The sequence below is a fragment of the Cynocephalus volans genome, chromosome 5 (genome assembly GCF_027409185.1).
Source record: "Cynocephalus volans isolate mCynVol1 chromosome 5, mCynVol1.pri, whole genome shotgun sequence".
Classification (NCBI taxonomy): Eukaryota; Metazoa; Chordata; class Mammalia; order Dermoptera; family Cynocephalidae; genus Cynocephalus; species Cynocephalus volans.
In genome coordinates, this window is record NC_084464.1 from 38220569 (window position 1) to 38239859 (window position 19291).

General features: G+C 45.2%; 1 protein-coding gene across 1 annotated transcript; it reads left to right on the forward strand.

Moving 5' to 3' along the window:
* Positions 1-2752: 2752 nt before the first annotated feature.
* LOC134377899 (butyrophilin subfamily 2 member A2-like) lies at positions 2753-12048 on the forward strand. The gene is made up of 8 exons (XM_063096705.1): positions 2753-2832; positions 3282-3409; positions 4409-4756; positions 7077-7358; positions 8845-9066; positions 9466-9486; positions 9585-9611; positions 11240-12048. The coding sequence occupies exons 2-8, from the start codon at positions 3325-3327 to the stop codon at positions 11863-11865; spliced, it is 1611 nt and encodes a 536-aa protein (XP_062952775.1). The 5' UTR covers positions 2753-2832; positions 3282-3324; the 3' UTR covers positions 11866-12048.
* Positions 12049-19291: the final 7243 nt, after the last annotated feature.

Below are 19291 nucleotides of genomic sequence, written 5' to 3' on the forward strand. Positions count from 1 at the left end.
GCCCTAACACATGGACTGGATGTGGGATGGACACCTGCCCCAGGCTAGGCTAGAGGATCCCCATGTGACATCTGACCAGTTACACCTGTAGGAGGTATGCATAGGAGCTGTGGCAAGGCATATTCCACTCACAGTGTGGTCCAGAAAATCAAAGTTGGACTGCAGAGAGAGAAGACCAAAGCAGCAGTGCATAGAAAGCTTGGAGATGGAAAACGTTGGGGCAACTCTCCTGTCTCTGGTTCCTTTGGGGGCCCACTATCACTTCTGCTGTGTTTGGTGAGATATTTTCTTTTCTGAGAAGGTAAATGTACCAGTTACTATTGCTGCAGCCCTAAAAATTAGCAGCTTGCACACTGTTTCACTATGCTCATGGATTCTGAGAGTCAAGAATCTGAAATTTGAACGGGTAAGAATAGAAATGTTTGTTCTGTGTTCCAATATGTCTGGGCCTCAAAGGGAGGACTCCATGGCTGGAGGTGACTCACAGGAAGAGATGCAGACAGATTGCCTTCAAAGATTGGAGTTCGGCTGGCCAGTTGGCTCAGTTAGATAGAGCATAGCCGTATAACACTCAGGTCATGGCTATGAGTGACCAGCCCCTAAAAAATAAAAAGAAAAAAAGAAATTAGAGTTTCTCGGAAAGAACAGGGGATCAGAAGTCACTCTGGGTTCTTGCAGTACTGCCATGTCCACCAGGTCCATAGAGAACCATACCAAGGAGACCCTCCCTCTGTGTTGACTCCTCCCAAGGCAGAGAATGATTAGGTCAGGTTCTCACCACCCAATGGGGCACACCCCAGTTGGACACGGTCTCTTGCTAACTACTGCATGGGCAGTGGACCCTTCTCCTGCTCAGAACATATGTTTCCCTCTGGCTCAGGCCAGCCGTGGCAGGTGCCCAGGCCTGGCTTCACTGGGTGCATCTGGCATAAATGGCCTCAGAAGGCCTGGGCCTCATTTTCTTCAGATAAAAGCTGTGGGTGTCCAGGCTCTTTGATCCTTATGGTCTCCCCTTCTGTGCCTTCTCAATAGCAACTCCTGCATGGGGTGATCATACTAACTACATTTTTATTCTCATTTGTGGCTGAACTCAGAAGCCTCTTTAATTTTAAACCAGAAGCATCAGGCGATGAGTGAAGCTGCTGTATGAGAAACAGACAGTTAAAGGGTCAGCACAATACAAAAAGCAGTTCTGGGGGCCTTCTGTAGCTTATTCTAATCAAAGATTTCCCTCTGCAGAGTAGAGAAGGAACCTGCTTTGGTAACTTATTCTGGGTACCTCTGATCCTCCTTCCCTGTCCAAGAACCACTGACCATGGGTGGCCTGATCCTGCTGCCACCTTGCTCTTGGCTCTGGTGCCAGATGAGTCAAGGAACAAGGTCATGCTGTTGGGAAAATGACCTACACAGACCTTTCTCATGCGTGCGTTGAACCACAACTGAGTGCACAGCCAGGGGTGGGCCCTGTAAGGAGAGAGGAATGACGTCGCCAGATACCTGTCCTGAGAAACAGACACTCCAGTTCCTGGGAAGATAACAATTGTTCCCTAAATAACAATTATGCAGGACAGAGTATAGGAACAGCAAAAACCGTGGGTGTCAAAAGAGGCTGAGAACATCCTGAGTTGTTCTTAGGTGAGGTGGGCATCAAGGCCAGGCAGGATTTCAAGAGGCAGAAATGGAGGGAACAGGTCAGGCGAGGGGAATGTCATGGGAAAAGGAGTGCTGGCCTCAGGTGAAGGAGGGACACAAGCAAGGGGGATCCATTGCTAGGGGGTCAACTGCACAGTTCTGAGTTGAATCAAAAGGGGATCGTAGGACTCCGAGGAAGCATTTGGACACTTGAGGGGACTATTGAGAACTGAGACTTAGGGTGATTATTACGGAGAAAATCTATTCCTGGATTTTGGATTGGAGTCTGTGGGGCATGCTGGTGGCGAGGAGAGTATGTGTGGGTGTGGGTGCAGGTTGGGCCCAACCAGACCATCTTCTGGCAGATGTTAAGCCCAACTAGGAAGTCTCTGTCCACTTCCATCTCCTGCCCGCACTAGAATGCCACCTGCCTGAGGGAAAGGGCTTCTGACTCTCGCTCAGTCTCCTCAGCTTCTCTTACCCAACAGTTGTGAATGAGCGACGAGGTCTTCATAACAGCTGCTGCAGCTGCTGTCTCACTTCCTTCTCTACCCCTTCCCATCAGCCCTTGCCTGATCTCTGCAATCCTTCCCCTGCCGGCAAGACCACCCCGAAACAACCTCCAAAGCCAGGAACTAGAACAAGATTCCTCTGGCTTGGCAAAGAAGGCTGCTTATGTTTACCTCATCATCTCTCCACACACACTACGGGCAAACAGAGGCCTCTACTCGTGGTTGGCATCAACGCCACAATCCGCGGGGGACCTAAAGGCCTCGGAAAAAACAAAAAGTGCCTTGTGTCTAAAGAAGTAAAAGGAAATTTAACAACGTAATCATCTCAAAAGGTTATTCGCTTGTGATTTTTTTTAAAAAACTACTTCTGTGTATTCTACCCAGTAACTGGTGACAATTAAGGCCCAGGGACACCATTGGCTGGCTGACCACAGCCGGCCAATCCCGGGCTCCAAACCATTAACAGGAAATCTTGGGACACCGGACACTGAGAGAACGGGTCCCAGGTCTCCGTCCCGCAGCTCTGCACATCGCGACTGATGGGAGGTGAAGAAAAGTTTTCTCTCCGTCTTCCCGACGTTTTGTTCCCTGGTGGTGACTGTGCTCATGGGAGCGTTAGAAGAAAAGAGACGACCGGAAAATGGTCATCGAGGGTCGGCCGAGTAAGACGCGAGGTTAACTGGAGAAGGTAGGAAAGGGAGGGGAAGCGCTGCAGCTCCGGGGTGGGCGGGAGGGGGCCGGAATCTGCTGCGGAGGAAAAACGGGGTCCCTGGGAGAGGGGAGCCCCCGGTGGGTGCCCGGCCTGGCTGACGGGGAGGAAGAAGAGAAGGGAGGGAGTGCGGAAGCTGTCAAGTGACAACTGAGGGAAGTGCCCTGTGGCGAGAGACGTGAGCCGGGGAGGGCGGGCACCGCCTGCCTCCGCGTCGTACTAGTGGCTTATTTCATGGCGCGTCTCACGAACCCACCTGTCAGGAGGTACCTGAACCATGGGACCAAGGAGGCTGCCCAAGCCCGAAGTTAGGGCGCTGATGCGACCACATGGTGACGGGCGAGTTTGACGTAGATGGCAGCTGCGGTGCCCAGTCTGCTCTGCCGAGTTCTTCTCCTCTGCTGACTTCTCCTCCTCTGCACACCTAGGCCCTGGTCCCTGCCTGTCCGGGGTGACTCCGTCCTTGTGCGTATGGAGCCAGCTGCCTCCAGACCCTTCTCCCTGCCGGCCGCCCTTCTCCTCTCCCTGCTCCTCAGCCTGTTTGCACGAGTCTCAGGTAGGGATGCATGCCACTAGCTCCTGTCACCTTCTCAGAAAGCAACACCAGCTCTGCAGTCTGCAAGGAGGAGGAGCCAAGAAGGACTGCAGCCCTGTGGACTCTTCTTTTAGTCTGAGCGTGTTCATCAAATTTATACCAGCGCTGCCCAAAAGAAATGCGTTGAGAGCCACAAAGGCGAGCTGCGTATTTAGTTGTAACTTATCAAAAAAAATTTTTTTATACCTTTTATTTTAAAAAGTAAACAGAACCATAAAGTAAATTTTAATAATGTATTTCATTTAACTGCAACTAAAGATTTACGTTTAAGTCTATTTTACTACAAAATATTACAAATGAGAAATTTAACATTTTGCAATTTAATTCAATTTAATTTAATTTTTATTTTTTCTTAGAACCTGTCAGAGTGGTTTTTATTATTACAAATCATACTTATTCTTTATATTTCTTATCCAGTCTCTCCCCATACCCTTCTCTCTCCCCTGTCCCACCTCTGATAACCCTCGATTTCTTCTCTCTTTCTGAAACAGTAACAGGTATTCTGTTGATTTCCTTTCTAGATGATCTGTCCAGTACTAAGAGAGATGTGTTCAGCTCAACTTTTTAAAATTTTCACTTCAAAGTCCTGTGTGTATTTTACACTTTCAGGTCATTTTGATTGACACTAGGCTTGTGGCTCCCCTATTGGGCAGCTCAAGTTCATGCTACACTCAGGCACTGCACTAGATTGGGAAATAGAGGAAAAGTCCTAGGGAGCACAGGTCGTAGAGGTGATCAGGGTGAGCTCCTCAATGTGTTGCTAATGAAGCATTAGCAGCCTCAATAGGTACCGCTCCCAAGGGTCAGCCACGGCTACTGGTCCCCCAAATCCTTCCTCAGCCCAGGAAGTTCCTGTGGCCTTGGAAAGAATTTATATGTCCCCCGGAATATCCATTTCCTTTCCTGCCTGAGATATTTGATGCCTAGTGTCCCCTCTGATTCTTCCCCTTTGTTGGGCAGCACAGCTTACTGTCGTGGGACCAGCAGATCCAATCCTGGCCATGGTGGGAGACAACATCACATTAAGCTGCCACCTGTCTCCCGAGAAAAATGCTGAGGACATGGAGGTGCGGTGGTTCCGGTCGCAGTTCTCCCCGGCGGTGCTGGTGTATAAGGGAGGGCTAGAGAGAGCAGAGGAGCAGATGGAGGACTACCAAGGAAGAACCACCTTTGTGAGCAAAGACATCAGCAGGGGGAGTGTGGCCCTGGTCATACACAACGTCACAGCCCAGGAGGACGGCTTCTACCGCTGTTACTTCCAAGAAGGCAGATCCTATGATGAGGCCATCCTGCGCCTCATGGTGGCAGGTGCGTCACTTTATCTTGCTTTGTTGCCTTTGCACAGTGTTCCTTTTGAGGAAACCTTCTCTCTTAACCTTGGGCCCATTGCAGACCAACAGATTTTTGCCTGGAATGCCCTTTATGCGGGGAGGGTGGCTTCTTACTGCCCAAGGGCCACTTGAGTGGGTTTTCCCTGCTAAGCTGTGGGCATCACTGCTTGAGAAGCCCACACGATCTCAGCTGAGGCCCTGGGCAGGAGAGAGTGGTTAATCCCTGCAGATTATTCTTGTACCTGCCCTATCATTCAAACTCTGCCCTCTTGAGGGTGACAGGAAGCACTGTCAGGCATTGCACTTGCCAAGTGGAATAAACAAGGACTGCCCAGAGAAGGACATGTGTGTGTCTCGTTGTTGATAAATATTCATCTTGCCTTTGTCCCTTCCCCCAAACACTGATTGTAGTGAAAGTGGCTGACATTTAAATAGGTGATTTTATTAAAGCAAAATTAAGTACACAGGCAAACTTATGTACTTGGCCTGGTGGCCCCACCAACAAAACGAATGAGAATTCGGCTGGGAGGAATTTGTCAAGACTTCAAAATAGAAGCAGCATTTATACTGGTATTTCCAAGAGTTTATTACAATGGCTTTAAGGGATGACCTCACTCCTGGGGTCAGTATGTTATTCTTTAAAGGAAATGTTTGAAGACTGGAAAATCCTTTAAGACACATAAAAATCAATGGTGGTATTTCAGTCCATCAGGGGAGGTGAGGTTTGGAGACAGTGTGACCTTCCCAGGGGGGTCTCAAATCATAACTGGTAGGAGACCCCATCATTGTTGCTCACAGTGGCAATGTTGTATGTAATTAATACAGAACATGAAGGAAGGAGGCTTTTTTGACCCTTGTGTCCTGACTCTGTTTGAAGCAGTACTTACCCGTTGACCCATTATGATTTGTGTGTGGCAGGAACCATTTATTCTTTCCCTGTAACCATGACCTTGCTCTGGCCTGTCCTACTCTGAATGGGGTTGGCATAGGATTTTTTGTTTGTTGGATCATTTGGCTGACTGGTTCTGTCCTTAAGTCTTTTGTCTCCCACTTGCTCTTATTGAGCTGCGTGAAATACATTGTAGAACTTTTTTGTAATTTCTGAAATTGTTTTATTTGTTATTCTACTATAGGGTTTCTGTGTGAGCCTTTAAGTGTACAACTAGGTTTTTTTTTTTTTTTTCCTCTTGGCAAAATCACATTGAACAGGAAGCGCTGGACAAGTGATCGCTTTAATTTTCTGTCTGATATAACTTGCTGGGGAGGCTTTACAAAGGAATTACTCAATGGAAGTTTGTATGGTCAGACACAACTGAAGGGCCTCCAGCACCATGTCTTTGCAGTTTTCTCACATCAGGTATTCTCTTTTATTAAAGGTCGTTTTAAAGACAGAATATAGTTAGGATGAGTCTGGATTCCTAGGGTTTTTAGTGATGATCTTCTGACATTGAGGATGTCACAGAGTCATCTTAAGGATATCCCAGTAGCGTCCAGATCTTTCTAATACATTGATGTTCTCAAGGAACTATAACTGAATTAGCTAATTTACTGAGCCCCTGGTGTGTAAACTTCTGTGAATCAGGGCAAGGATTGGCTTTGCAGGCCAGCTCTGTCCATTCTCCTAAGAAGCACCAGCTCCTGTGGGTAGTAGATAGCGGTGGTGCTGTGAAGCCCTGAACCTGCAGAGAAGGGACACGGTCTTTCGTCATAAGGTTTCTTAATATTCTGTCAGCCTGGCAGGTTTCTGTCCTTGCTGTATTATTCTAGAGATTTAGGAAACCCCGTGTATGGAGAAGTCATCCGAGGAGGAGAAAATGAAATCCTAAACCTGCCCCTTTCAAGTTAAACTGGACACACCCACCCAGAAGTGAAAAAATGATAGTGTTTGGCAGAATAAATTGAACAACAAGCATTTATCATAGACAGAGAGACGCTTGGTGCTGTGATGGGGCCTGTAGGTGGAGCACAAATGAAAGTGTCCAGTGTGATTTTCTCCTCAAGGAGCTCACAGTTTGTTTGTCATATGGTGTCACGTTGTTCTCCAGCATCAAGGTTCATTCTTGCTTCCTTCATCCTTTCTGTCCTCCTTCCTGTTTCTTGGTCCCTCTTTTCCTTCCTTCCTTTGTCCCTTCACAGAGGGGTCCTGTGGGAATGCATGGGACATGCACATTCAGGGGGGTTGGGTGCGGCCCTCTTGCTCTCTCCCCTTCCCTGGATGACCACCATTAAGAGCTGCTCTAGGACATGTTGGCTGAGACACCCCTGCCTTTGTAGCTGAGCCTGGTCTGTCCCCTCAGGCCTGGGCTCTAAGCCCGTCATTGAAATGAAGGGCCACGAGGACGGGGGCATCCGGCTGGAGTGCACATCTGGAGGGTGGTACCCTGAGCCCCGCGCGGTGTGGAGGGACCCCTACGGTGAGGTCATGCCCGCCCTGGAGGAGGCTTACACGGCTGACGCAGACGGCCTCTTCACGGTCACCACGGCTGTGATCATCATTGATTCCTCTGTGAGGAACATGTCCTGCTCCGTCAACAACACGCTGCTTGGCCAGAAGAAGGAAACCGTGATTTTCATCCCAGGTCAGTTCTCTGCCCTCTGGAGACTCAGCCTGTGGAGGCAGATCCTCAGCAGACAGATTGCAGCCCAGAATGGGGAAGGGGATTGAGGGGAAGGGTCCTGGGCCCTGAAGAGCTGGAGGCTACAGCTGAACTGAGGCCTTGCCCCCTCTCACAAGGGGAAAATCCAGTAGTCTCAGACCACATGAGTAGGAGCCTCTTCTCTGAGGGTAAATCTGATCTTTTTCCCTGATAGAGTCCTTGTGCTGCAGCAATTTTTAAACATCCAGAACATCAGAAAACACACAGTGTGGTATGGGTGGGTGTCTATCTACACCTGGAGGTGCTGTCTATTAAAGCCCTTCCTTTCCCCGCCTACAGACATCCGTAAATTCTCAACAAGTACTTTACACACATCTCCTCTGTTCATGGCACTGTTCCAGAACTGGACAGAAATCACTGAACAAAGTTCACCAAGTTCACAGCCCCCATGGAGCTCACATTTTCAAGGGACTAAGGAAACTGTACAATGTAATGTTTCCTCAGAGATCTCACAATTCATTTGGCATTTTGATCTCCTGTCATTCTCCACCATCACGGTCCATTCTTGCTTCCTTCATCCTTCCTTTGCTCCTTCCTGTGTCTTTTCCCCTCTTTCCCTTCCTTCCTTCATCCCTTCACAGGGGGTCCTGTGGGAATGCACGGACATAAATAAATGAAATAATTAATTTTAAAAAGTGATTAAATAATTAAAGTTCAAATTATATCACATGGTGACAAATACTATAGGAAATCAAGCAAGCGGGGCTAGGAATTGTCAGGGACATTAGCAGCATGGTCAGGAAGACATCATTGTGAAGATGGGAACTGAGCAGTCAAGGGATCAGCCAAGCAGGTGTAGGAGAACTGAGCAACCAGGAACAGGAACAGCACATGCAAAGGCCCTGAGGTAGATACATGTCTGCTGGTTTTGAGGAAGTCCAAGCCGGGATGCTGGTGATGCTGGAATGGAATGAGTGCAGGGAATGGGAAGAAATGAACTCACAGAACCTAAGAGACCACACTACATGTGGCAACACAGGCCACACTCAGGCCTGTAGTCTGAGAGAAATGGGAAGCTTTGGAGGTTCTGAGCAAAGCATTGACATGATGCAGATGGTAAGGGCACAGCGAGGAGGAGGGCATTGCAGCTCCCCAGGCACGGGGTGATGGGGCTTGTTCCCATGCGCTGGCTGTGGTGACTCAGCATGCCCGATGAGCCTTGATTACCCGGTCCTTCCCGTGCTGACTCCAGAGGTTTCTGCTCTTCTATCTCCTGGGGCCCAGCCCTGGCAGTCACTGTGGGGCCAGGAAGGGCAGAGCCAGCATCACTTTCTCCATTTGAGGTCTGAGGCAGATGCTGACCAAGCAGGGACCTGAGGGAGCTCTTCAGATGTGCTCTTGAGGGGCGCCCTCAGCCCGGCTCTCCTGTTTCTCACTAAATGGAATTTTTTTCTGGCTCGCTTTTCAGAATCCTTTATGCCCCACACATCTCCCTGGACAGTGGCCCTGGCTGTCTTCCTGGCTATTCTGATCATCCTCCTGGCTGGGAGCGTCTGTCTCATCAAGAAACTCCACAGGGAAAAAGAGATTCTGTCAGGGGAAAGGGAGTTTGAACATGAAGAGAAAGAAAATGCACGGAAGGAACTGGAGAAAGAACGTGTGGAAAAAGAGAGAGAACGTCAAATGAAAGGTAAAAGAGTGGGAAGACAAGTCACTGTCATAGAAGGGACACAGCTGTGACAGGTGGAAGCTTGGGAACAGCAGAGGCACGCATCACGGCAGCAGTGAGGCTGGAACTCTGTCCAGTAGCTGGTCCCTCAGGGCCCTCTGTCTTCCACTTTGCACACCTTGCACTCACTGACCTGGCTACGCACAATGCTCATTGTTGGACAAAAGCGAGCCTAGAAACGTAGTGGTACTGTCCAGCCACCTGATCCTGTGTCATTTCTGGTTTCCTACTGTTCCCAAGGCACAGGGGAGGGGACAGTGCTTTTCACGGAAAGGGGCCAGTCGTGCATCATTTAACACAAACCCAGCCTCTCTCGTTTCTTCTGTTGAGGACATTATTTTGTTTCTGTTTCTTTTTTAGAGAAACTTCAAGAAGAATTGCGTAAGTTTAACCTTTCCTGAACCACTCAATGCACGAAGTGTGTTCTGCTTGGTCAGCTTTTATCTCATGACATTCACCTCTGTGTCTGTCCCTTGCAGGGCGGAGAAGAACCCTCCTACATGCTGGTGAGCGCAACTGACATACCCTCAGACCCTGAGCTTTCTCCCCATTAGCCAGCCAACAGGACCCTAGAGCTGATGAACAGGGGGCCCAGGGCTGGGTGGGGGGCAGCAGGGGGCTGGGGTCGGTTCACCAGCAGTGTCCCACCTGCGCTGGATCCCAGCTCTCCTGTCAGGGATTACTGCAGCTCCTAATCAACCCTACAGTTTACTTCCCATGATCCTTCCATTATTATTATTATTATTATTATTGTTCGGTGACTTGCCGGTAAGGGGATCTGAACCCTTGACCTTGGTGTTAGCAGCACCACGCTCTGACCAAGTGAGCTAACCAAATATCCTTTTTTAGAATAATTTAATACGTGATTACCAGAGGTCCCCCATACGTAGTGAACCTCCTCAAGAGTTCCATTTCTATAGTTATTGCTCTTGGATCCTGGATTAATTTGAAAGAGGACAATGCTGGCTTAGCTCTTTATAAACTGGGCGTTGGTGTAGACTCTCATTGAAGAGCCACATGAGGAAAATGCAATTAGGTTCCCCAGTAAACCTGACTCAAAGCTTTATAAATAGCCAGAAACGCCTTCCTGCTCCCAAAATGCACTTGTGCTCTACATGTAGCCTGCCAGGCAGAGGGTCAGGCGAGTGGAGAGCTCAGAATCCAACTGACCACTCCTAATGAGCACTCTGCATTTCATGATTTGTCACCTTCCGCACATAAGCACCAAAGAATCCAGGGTTTACTTGCTGCCATGACACACAGACCTTCCCTCTTTGGGTGAATTTCAAAATTGCTACAGTTAATTTGGGACACAATCCCTAGTTGTCATAATCAAATATTCCAACTTGGGGAAAGGAGGAAATCTTATTAACAAAAAAGAAAGATAGATTGAATGACTAATAATATATGTAGATTAGATAGGTCTGCAGAATGTCCAGGGTCTGAAGCATTTCCTACACCCAGAAAGGTCATAGCTGTAGTCTTCAGATCCATGTCGTTAAAGCAAAACTGGATGGAAATATTTCCTCTTATGTTTGCCCCACATACTTCTCAGGAAACAGACTGGGTTTTGGGGATATTCATTATCCTTTATAACCCCTTGAAGGGTGCCCTTCTCAGTCATTTAAATCAGTTGTCCCCTGGTTAAATGAATACAGGGGACCATTGAAGAAATGCTGTATCTCCCAGGACACTGTAGTGAGAGACTCACCTTAACTGATCTAAGCATGGGGGGAAGCAATAGATAAACCATCTTTGCTACTTAAACCAAGTCGGAGTGTTTCTAATAAGGATAGGTCCGGAGATCATTCATACGTCCTCACTAGAAAAGAGGACAGATCTGAGAATGCTGAGAGAAATTGGGAATCATTAATTTGGGCTCATTTGCTAATTTTCTTGATTTCTTGGCACCCCAATTCTCTTCTGCCTGAGGGCACTGCTCCTGTCTCCAGAGAGACTGAGGTGCAGCCTCAGTAATTCCTAGACTGTGAGCTCCTGGGATAAAGTTGTCTTCATGGAAAAGGCCACGTGAGGGATCCTGCCCCAGCTTTTTGGGACCTTTCTGGGGACCAGGGATCACATGATCTCCTGGGTTCTGGGTACCCCAGGTCTAAACCTGAGACTTCCTCTACAGCTGGTGTGAGGCTGGACCCAGACACCGCTCACCCTGAGCTCTACCTGTCAGAGGACCAGAGAAGTGTGAGGCGGGGCCCTTCCCGGCAGAGGGTGCCTGACAACCCGGAGAGATTTGACTGTCGCCCTTGTGTCCTGGGTCAGGAAAGCTTCACTTCAGGGAAACATTACTGGGAGGTGGAGGTTGAAAACGTGATGATGTGGACCGTGGGGGTTTGTAGAGATGGTGTTGAGAGAAAAGGAGAGGCCTTGCTGGTCCCTGAGAATGGCTTCTGGACCCTGGAGATGTTTGGAAACCAGTACCGGGCCCTGTCATCCCCTGACAGGATTCTCCCTCTGAAAGAGCGCCTTGGCCGGGTGGGCGTCTTCCTGGACTATGAGGCTGGAGATGTCTCCTTCTACAACATGAGGGACAGATCACACATCTACACGTGTCCCCGTTCAGTGTTTTCTGGGCCCCTGAGGCCCTTCTTCAGGCTGGGGTCTGATGACAGCCCCCTCTTCATCTGCCCAGCATTCACAGGGGCCTATGGGATCACAGTACCCGAGGAGGACGGCCTCATCCTTCACAGGGCAAAGACCCACAACCGCCCACAGGACCAATGCCCTGGAGTCAGAGAAACATAGAGAAGCCATGGTCACCTCAGCTACATCTGCACAGCACCCCCTGCTGGAAAACGGGCCCTTCTTCCCTCTGTCACACAAGAGAACATCTTTAGCTGCCTCCTTCTCACCCACTGCAGGAGCAGCCCCAGCTCTCCCCTCACTAGGCCATGGGGCAGGGTCCAGTCTGAGGGACACTGTTGCTGCCACAGGGCTCCCATGCAGGAAGAAAGTGTGTGAAGGTGACAGGCTGAAAACCTGCTGCTTTAACATCTGGGCGACATGTTCAGCCTGAAGCTGTAGTTGGCATCAGACAGTGTGGACTTGGGGCAAGGGCAGCAGGACCCTTGTAATGTGGGAAGAGGGAGGGGACCACAGAGCTTCCTGAGGGAAGGAGGAAACCACACATGGAGTCAGAGTTGGAGAAAAGGGACCTTTCCTAAGAGAGCTGGGAGGGAGCCAAGGCTGTGAGCATGTTCAAGCCTCACCATGACAGCTACATGGCCCAGGAGCTGATGGCCCATTTCCACCCAACCCCAAAGATTTCCAGATCACAAGGTAAGGCCCCCCAGGCCTAGAAGTGGGATGAGGGAAGATGAAGGAGAAGGACTTCTCGAGATCTGGCCTGCCTCTGATGTCCTGAAATAAGGAAGACTTCGGTACTTAGTCACTGAGTATGGCTTAAGGGTTAAGGTCCTGGTGGATCAGGTGAGTCCTGGGCCATGTCTAGCACAGGGTTCAGGTTCAGTTGGCACAGCAGTGGTCTTAACATGCCTGTAGACGTTAAAAATTACTGAGGACCCTAATAGTTTTTTAAAATTTGTGTTCTATCTTTAATATTTATGACATTAAAGATTGAGAGATTTTAAAAATAAATACTTTAATTTGGATTAAAATAATATTAATAGACCAGTTATACTTTAAATAGCAGATCCTATGAAAAATAACAAAATAAAACAAAATAAATGAGGCAAAATCCATTTAAGGCAAAATAAATTTCATTGAGAGGTATGATATTGTTTAATTTTCCAAATCGAATGTCTGTGTTAATAGAAGATGGCTGGATCCTCATGGCCTTTGTATTCAATCGGTGGGGATATTGCAGGTCATTTAGGCTCAAGAACACTTTACTGTACATTAGTGAGAGAATGAAATTGAAACAACAATTAATATTATTATTATTATTATTATGGAAATAGTATTAACCTTGTGGACCCCTTGAAAGTATATCAGAGATCCCCCAGGACTTCCCAGACCATATCTGAGAACTAAGATAGAAGATCCTGGTATTGAATTATTGTGATGTGTGATGTTTAACTTTATGTGTCACCTTGACTGTATAAAGTGATACCTAGAAAACTGGTAAAGCATTATGTCTGGGTGTGTCTGTGAGGATGTTTGTGAAAGATTTGGGCCTGTAAGTCAATGAACTGAATGGGGAAGATTCACCCTCTATTTTGAGCACCATCCCGTCACTTGGGGCCTGAATAGAACAAAAAGGCAGAGGAAAGGCAAATTCTCCTTCTCTCTCCTGGAGCTGAAACACCCTGTTTCTCCTGCCCTCAGACATCAGAGCTCCAGGTTCTCCGACCTTTGGACTCCAGGACTTGTACAAGCAATACCTCTCACTCCTCAGTTTCTCAGGCCTTCGGCCTCTGACTGACAGTGACTTCTTCAGCTTCTGCGCTGTGAGGCTTTCAGACTTGCACTGAGCCATGGTACTGGCATCCAAGGGTCTCTAGTTGTGGGACTTCATAGTTTCCACAATCATGTGACCAAATTCCCCTAATATATCCACTCCTATATATCTGTATCTGTATCTGTACTTATACATGTATCTGTATCCATATTATCTGTATTCATGTCTATTCATCCTGTTGGTTTTGTTTGTATGGAGAACCCAGACTAACACAATCAGGCTTTGTAAATGCTGGCCAGAATGGTGGTATTTTGGATATTAGACAATTCAGTAATCCAATTGTAAAACTGGGGGAAAAAAGTTTTTATTTATTTATTATTTTTAATTTTTTTTTAAAAAGATGACTGGTAAGGGGATCTTAACCCTTGACTTGGTGTTGTCAGCACCACGCTCACCCAAGTGAGCTAACTGGGCATGCCTATGTGGGATCCGAACCTGTGGCCTTGGTGTTATCAGCACCACACTCTCCCCAGTGAGCCACGGGCCGGCCCTTTGGGAAAAAAAGTTTTTAAACAGTCCAAAATTGTATTACAACTAAATGGATATATTATGGAAAGAATCAGTAACATACTAAAATACCTGAATTGTTTTTTGTTTGTTTTTGCTTTTTAACAACATATTTATTTTAATTAATATAAAAATATATTTTAGCATGTATTGTTTTCTTCCCAATTTTAGCAATTATAAAACCTGTTGTCATGAATATGTTCACTTATTTAGCTTTTCTGCTTATTGTATTATTTCCTAATAGTAAATGTTTTGTATTTTTTAAAAATTTGTTTATTTTTATCATTTTTTTACATTCTAAGATGTTGCTACTGCCGAAGTCCAGCTTTCAGCGAGGGGTGGGTACCCGAAAAGGGAAGGAGAGGGTCGGCAAAAATAACAAACACACATGGAGACCTCAATGCATCAATATGCACGTTCTCTCTCTGCGGGCTGTCAGCGTGTTGCAGCTGGAGCCCAGTAGAGCATGAGACAATGCCTTTTATTTAGATTTTTCTCTGCAGGGGGGTTTTGGGTACTATTTTTATTGTATTGGCAAGCTTAAATCAATAGTCCTAAAAGCAGGGAGGAAACTTTTTTAGAGGTCAGCTAGTCCTTTCCTTTGTCAGCATGTCTCAGGTGATCAACTGGTGCTTCTTTTTCCTGGAATCAGGTTATAAGATCTGAACCATCCCTTCATTGTCTTGAAGTTATCTTGTGACCTTTTTCTGTTAGCAAGCTGTGGTTAATATCCACCCTATTAACAGGGTGGCAGCTATTTTGTCTTAAATGTAAATGAACCTACTATTCATATGGAAAAAGAACAGTGGATATTTGAGCAGCATTATCATGCACATTTTAAGGTTATGCATTGGCTGTGGCCCTGTAATTTTGATCTAAATGTTAAAGTGTCCTTGTGCACAGCACCATCCCTCACAAAACTAGCTGTACTCTCTTATTCTTCTAAGATCTAATTTTGCAGGTTTAATAATTTTACAGAATATATTTTTATCCCAATACCTGATTTTTAATGATTTATTTAAAACTGGACACCACCAAGTAAAGGGAATTCTACCGTTTCATTCCCATATACTTAATTTATCCCAATCATATAATTTCCCATTAATACCAACCATTCTCTTGCCATTAATATAATCTTCAGTAAATGATGTTTGCCAACTTACATCATATTTTGGACGTCCCCTAGGGGGATACCAGATTTTTCCTTTCCCCATTTTGTATCCCACATATAACTTTGCGTGTTTAGGCTGCAGCTCATATTTAGTCACGAGCGGTGCTTTTGGAACATATGTTGGTGTGGTCAATTTATCATAAGGGGATAATTTTAAATTGTCCAATTTACTCGGATCCTCTGTGGGAATGCTTAGTTCAATGACTGCATAATCATTTGTGTTATTTTTATAATCTTTTGGGAATTCAGAGAACTGTCACACTAACCAAAATATCGAAAGAGAAAGCAAAAGCAGTACCACGAAGCCGAGGCAGGAACCCTTACGGTTGTAGCAAGTGCTCGTAGCTGCGGCCTTGCCAACAGCTCTCCCTCCGGCAGTCCTGCCAACTTGGAGAGGGCAGCCCAAGCTGACTCCTTTAGGATCCTGCCCTGGCGTGGACCATGCCATGCTACAGAGGAGTTGTGGGGGAAGGGGAGAAGAAAAAGGGGAGGGGGACAGGATGAGAGGAGAAGGAAGGGGGTGTGGTCGAGGCCATGGCAACCCCCTCATTCTAGCAGGGGAACACAGGGGGCTTTTGACGGCAGCTTGGTCATTGCTGGGCTGGATAATGGATTTCAATATAAAAAAGTAAAATTATAGGGGGGCCTGAGGCATGGAGCCCGGAGAAGCCAAACCCAGCTGCAACTAGGCAAGCTGCCGCCACCACTCCAGGGCCCTCCCGGAGTCAAGCTGAACCCAGCCATAACCAGGTAAAGGGCACACCAAAAACATCATTTCCACGTAGGTGGCCCCCCATAGCCACCGCAATTACTATGGCCACGGCAAAAGTCACTAGTCTCTCTAGAAAAAGTCATAGCCACCGTGCAGATGGCACACGAGACTCTCAACTGCACTGACACAAGGAAAGGTACCAGTGGAGACAAAAAAAAAAGGGCGGGGGTCCTCTCTCCACAAAGCACACTCCAGAGTAATAGAAGCATCTGCTTTATGATGATAGGGAAAGACTTGATCATACCCATCTCAATACTGGACAGATCATCTAGGCAACCAATCCACAGAGGGACAGTTCATCTATCAGACTGAGGAACAAATCAATGGTTATTAGAGAGGGGAAGTGGAGGGGGAAAGGGAAAGATTGGATAAGGGGCATAGAGAATAAGTATGTGTAATAATGAATATGCTAACAAAATAATAATAATAATAATAAAGTAATATTATAAAACTTTAAAGAAAAAGTAAGAGAAAAGTTTTGGGATTGAGCAATCTTAGCCTTGACAGAAAAGGTACAATTTATGTAAGAATCAATTGATAAACTGAACTTCAAAGTTAAAAACTTAAGTTTTGTGAATATCCTGTTAAGAGGAGGAAAAAGACAAGCTACCGATTGGAAGGAAATATTTGCAAGCCACTTATCTGAGAAAAAACTCATATCTAGAATGCATTAAGAATCCTTACAACTCAACAATAAAACAAATCAAAACAAAAAAACTCAACCCAATTAGAAAACACATGAACAGATATTTCACCGAAGAGAATACACAGATGGCAAGTAACTACTGAAAAAGATATTCAGCATCATCAGGGAAATGTAAATTAAAAACACAAAAAGGTGTCATCACACTCTTATTACAATAGCTAAAATTAAAAAAACGACAATTCCAAATGTCGATGAGAATGCAGAGAAACTGGATCATGGACACACTGCTGGTAGAAATGTAAAATAGTGCAGCCACTCTAAAGATCAGTTTGGTTTCTTAAAAAACCAAACACGTAACTATCATAAAACACAGCATTTGCACTCCTTGGTGTTTATCCCAGAGAAAAGAAAACTTATGTTCAGATAAAAATCTGTACATGAATGTTCACAGCTGTGTATGTGATAATCAGAAGAATCTGCTCTGACCAGGTCAGCTAAATGACAGAGCCTTGGGAGATCTGGGATAAGTCAGTAATCGTGTCTTCCTGTCCTAGAAAACATTATCATAAGACCATTTTACTTAGAAGCAGCCACAATCACATCACAAAGTCATAAAATAACCAAAGATGCTTCTTGTAAATCTTACCCTAGGTCCTTGCATGTGGGATGTAAACTAGTAACAATCCCAAATCTATATATACATCATGTACAACCAATAGAAAACCTGATAAAGTAATTAGGCAGGACTATCTCTCCTTTGACCCTTTCCCCTTCTTGTGAGTATAGAATGTTAAGTTCTGCTGGCCTCTTCAGAACACGTTCTGTAGGATGACCTCATCTATGTGTTTCCCCGGCTGCAATCATCACTTTGGCTCAATAAATTCTTGCTGTATGTATTTGTCCTCAGTTTCTTTTTAGGTCAACATTTTGGTGATGATGAAGGCACTCCACAGCACGTCCCCTGACCACCCAGGGTTTCCTCTTGAGTTTGAGCTTTCCATAACAGCAAAAAAGGTGCCCATCATACCATCCGTCTCCAGGAGCTTCGTAGGTAAGGAAGGGGTCAATTTCTTCAGGATGCCAGATCTCCCTCTTTTTGGTTGAGATAAGAGGATATATTGAACTGGTTTTTTTTTTTTTCCCCAACTGCCTCTTTTCCCTTTCAGAATGAGCGTTTCCATCTTCCTCCATAGGAGTTTCAGAAAGAGGTACTGCTAATTTCTGTTCCCCCTGCATGGTGGGAGATTCTAGGTTAAGGTTTTGCAGCTGTCTCTGTTTTTGGAGAGGAGGTGTGGGAAAGGGGGAATTCTGTCATTCCTATTTCTGCCGCTAGGTGGAAGTCTTGGGTCATGATATTGACAGGACACCAGTGTATTTCAGTTTTTTTTGGCTAAGGGAAAATTACACAGCATGCTTTGAAATAACAGCTGCTTTTTTAATGGTGTTTTATTTTACAAAGACTTAGGAAACAGGCCCAAATAACTCAAAGTGACCTCTGAATTACAATCACCAAATATGCACTCTTTAAAACAAATTTGTCATGTTAAAAATATATATATATATAGTTTTTAGAGGGCTCTATCTTAAACATTTGTCTTATAGGCACCTATGAAAAAATTTACCACAAAATTCCTTTAACTTACTAAAGTAATATTTATAAAAATTAGCTTAAGTTGTTGTTTTAAAACTACCCCTCTTAACCTTTTGTGGTACATATTTGCTATCCTTCTACCCCAGTAGACAGCTTTTGATTTCCTGTTTATCTTACCAATGTTTTTAACTTTCTGTCTATAGAGACACACAGACACTTTTTGTACAGTTGGTCAGCTAAGAAGCTGAGAGCATAAAAACTATGGCCAAACAAAAACATGGGTTACACCCATTTCCAGCCAATGGAACTTGTAAACTTTTCTCTTTAAGTTGTCATTGAAAAGGGTCTAGATCATGGAAGAATATAAAATTCTTATTTGTTTGGATTTTTTAGTCCTTTGTTCAAATATATCTCTAATTTAAAATTTGGGTTATAATAAATTAAAAATTTTGTTGTTTAATTTCTCCCCTGAGCTAAATAGGACTATTTGCAGCTACTGTACTAAGTGTTGTCAACTCTCAAAGCCTTCTTTTTGGGAGTGGCGCTGGATCCTGAGATGGCTCCTTTATACCACTTTGGTTTTGAATCATTTGGTAACTACTTTAAAATTTAAAAGTCAAGAATATTTACTGTGTGTTCTCGCTAAAAATATATAAATTAAAAAGCATGGTTTTAGAGCTCGATGATTCAATTTGGCTTAAAAACTAATAATTCAAACTATATTAGTTTTTTTCAGTCTACTAAACCCTTGGTTTTTTTCTTTTCCTTGATTAATGGGCTTTGCTCTTCTTTCAGTAATCCAGTTAAGGAGCAGAAACTAAGTAGAAAAAGTAAATTGTCTAACTATATTATTCTCAAAAATTAGACTTTCTGGCATTCAACTGATTATTCTAAACAGTCTTCTAAATTTTCTATGTATTTCCTTATAAAATCCTGCAGTAAATTCTTATGTTGCCTAAACAGCTATTTTAAAATCCTTCTCTGTGTCTTATCTAAATGATATACCTAAACCTAATTCTACCCTCAATATGGCATTTCTAGAGAATGGCTGATAAACCTGTCAG

Excerpts from the sequence above, each read along its gene's own strand:
- LOC134377899 (XM_063096705.1), top strand. The coding sequence starts at position 3,325 with ATGGAGCCAGCTGCCTCCAGACCCTTCTCCCTGCCGGCCGCCCTTCTC. Across the intron at positions 9,067-9,465 it reads GAGAGAACGTCAAATGAAAG|AGAAACTTCAAGAAGAATTG; the intron begins GTAAAAGAGTGG and ends TTTCTTTTTTAG. Across the intron at positions 9,612-11,239 it reads AAGAACCCTCCTACATGCTG|CTGGTGTGAGGCTGGACCCA; the intron begins GTGAGCGCAACT and ends CTTCCTCTACAG.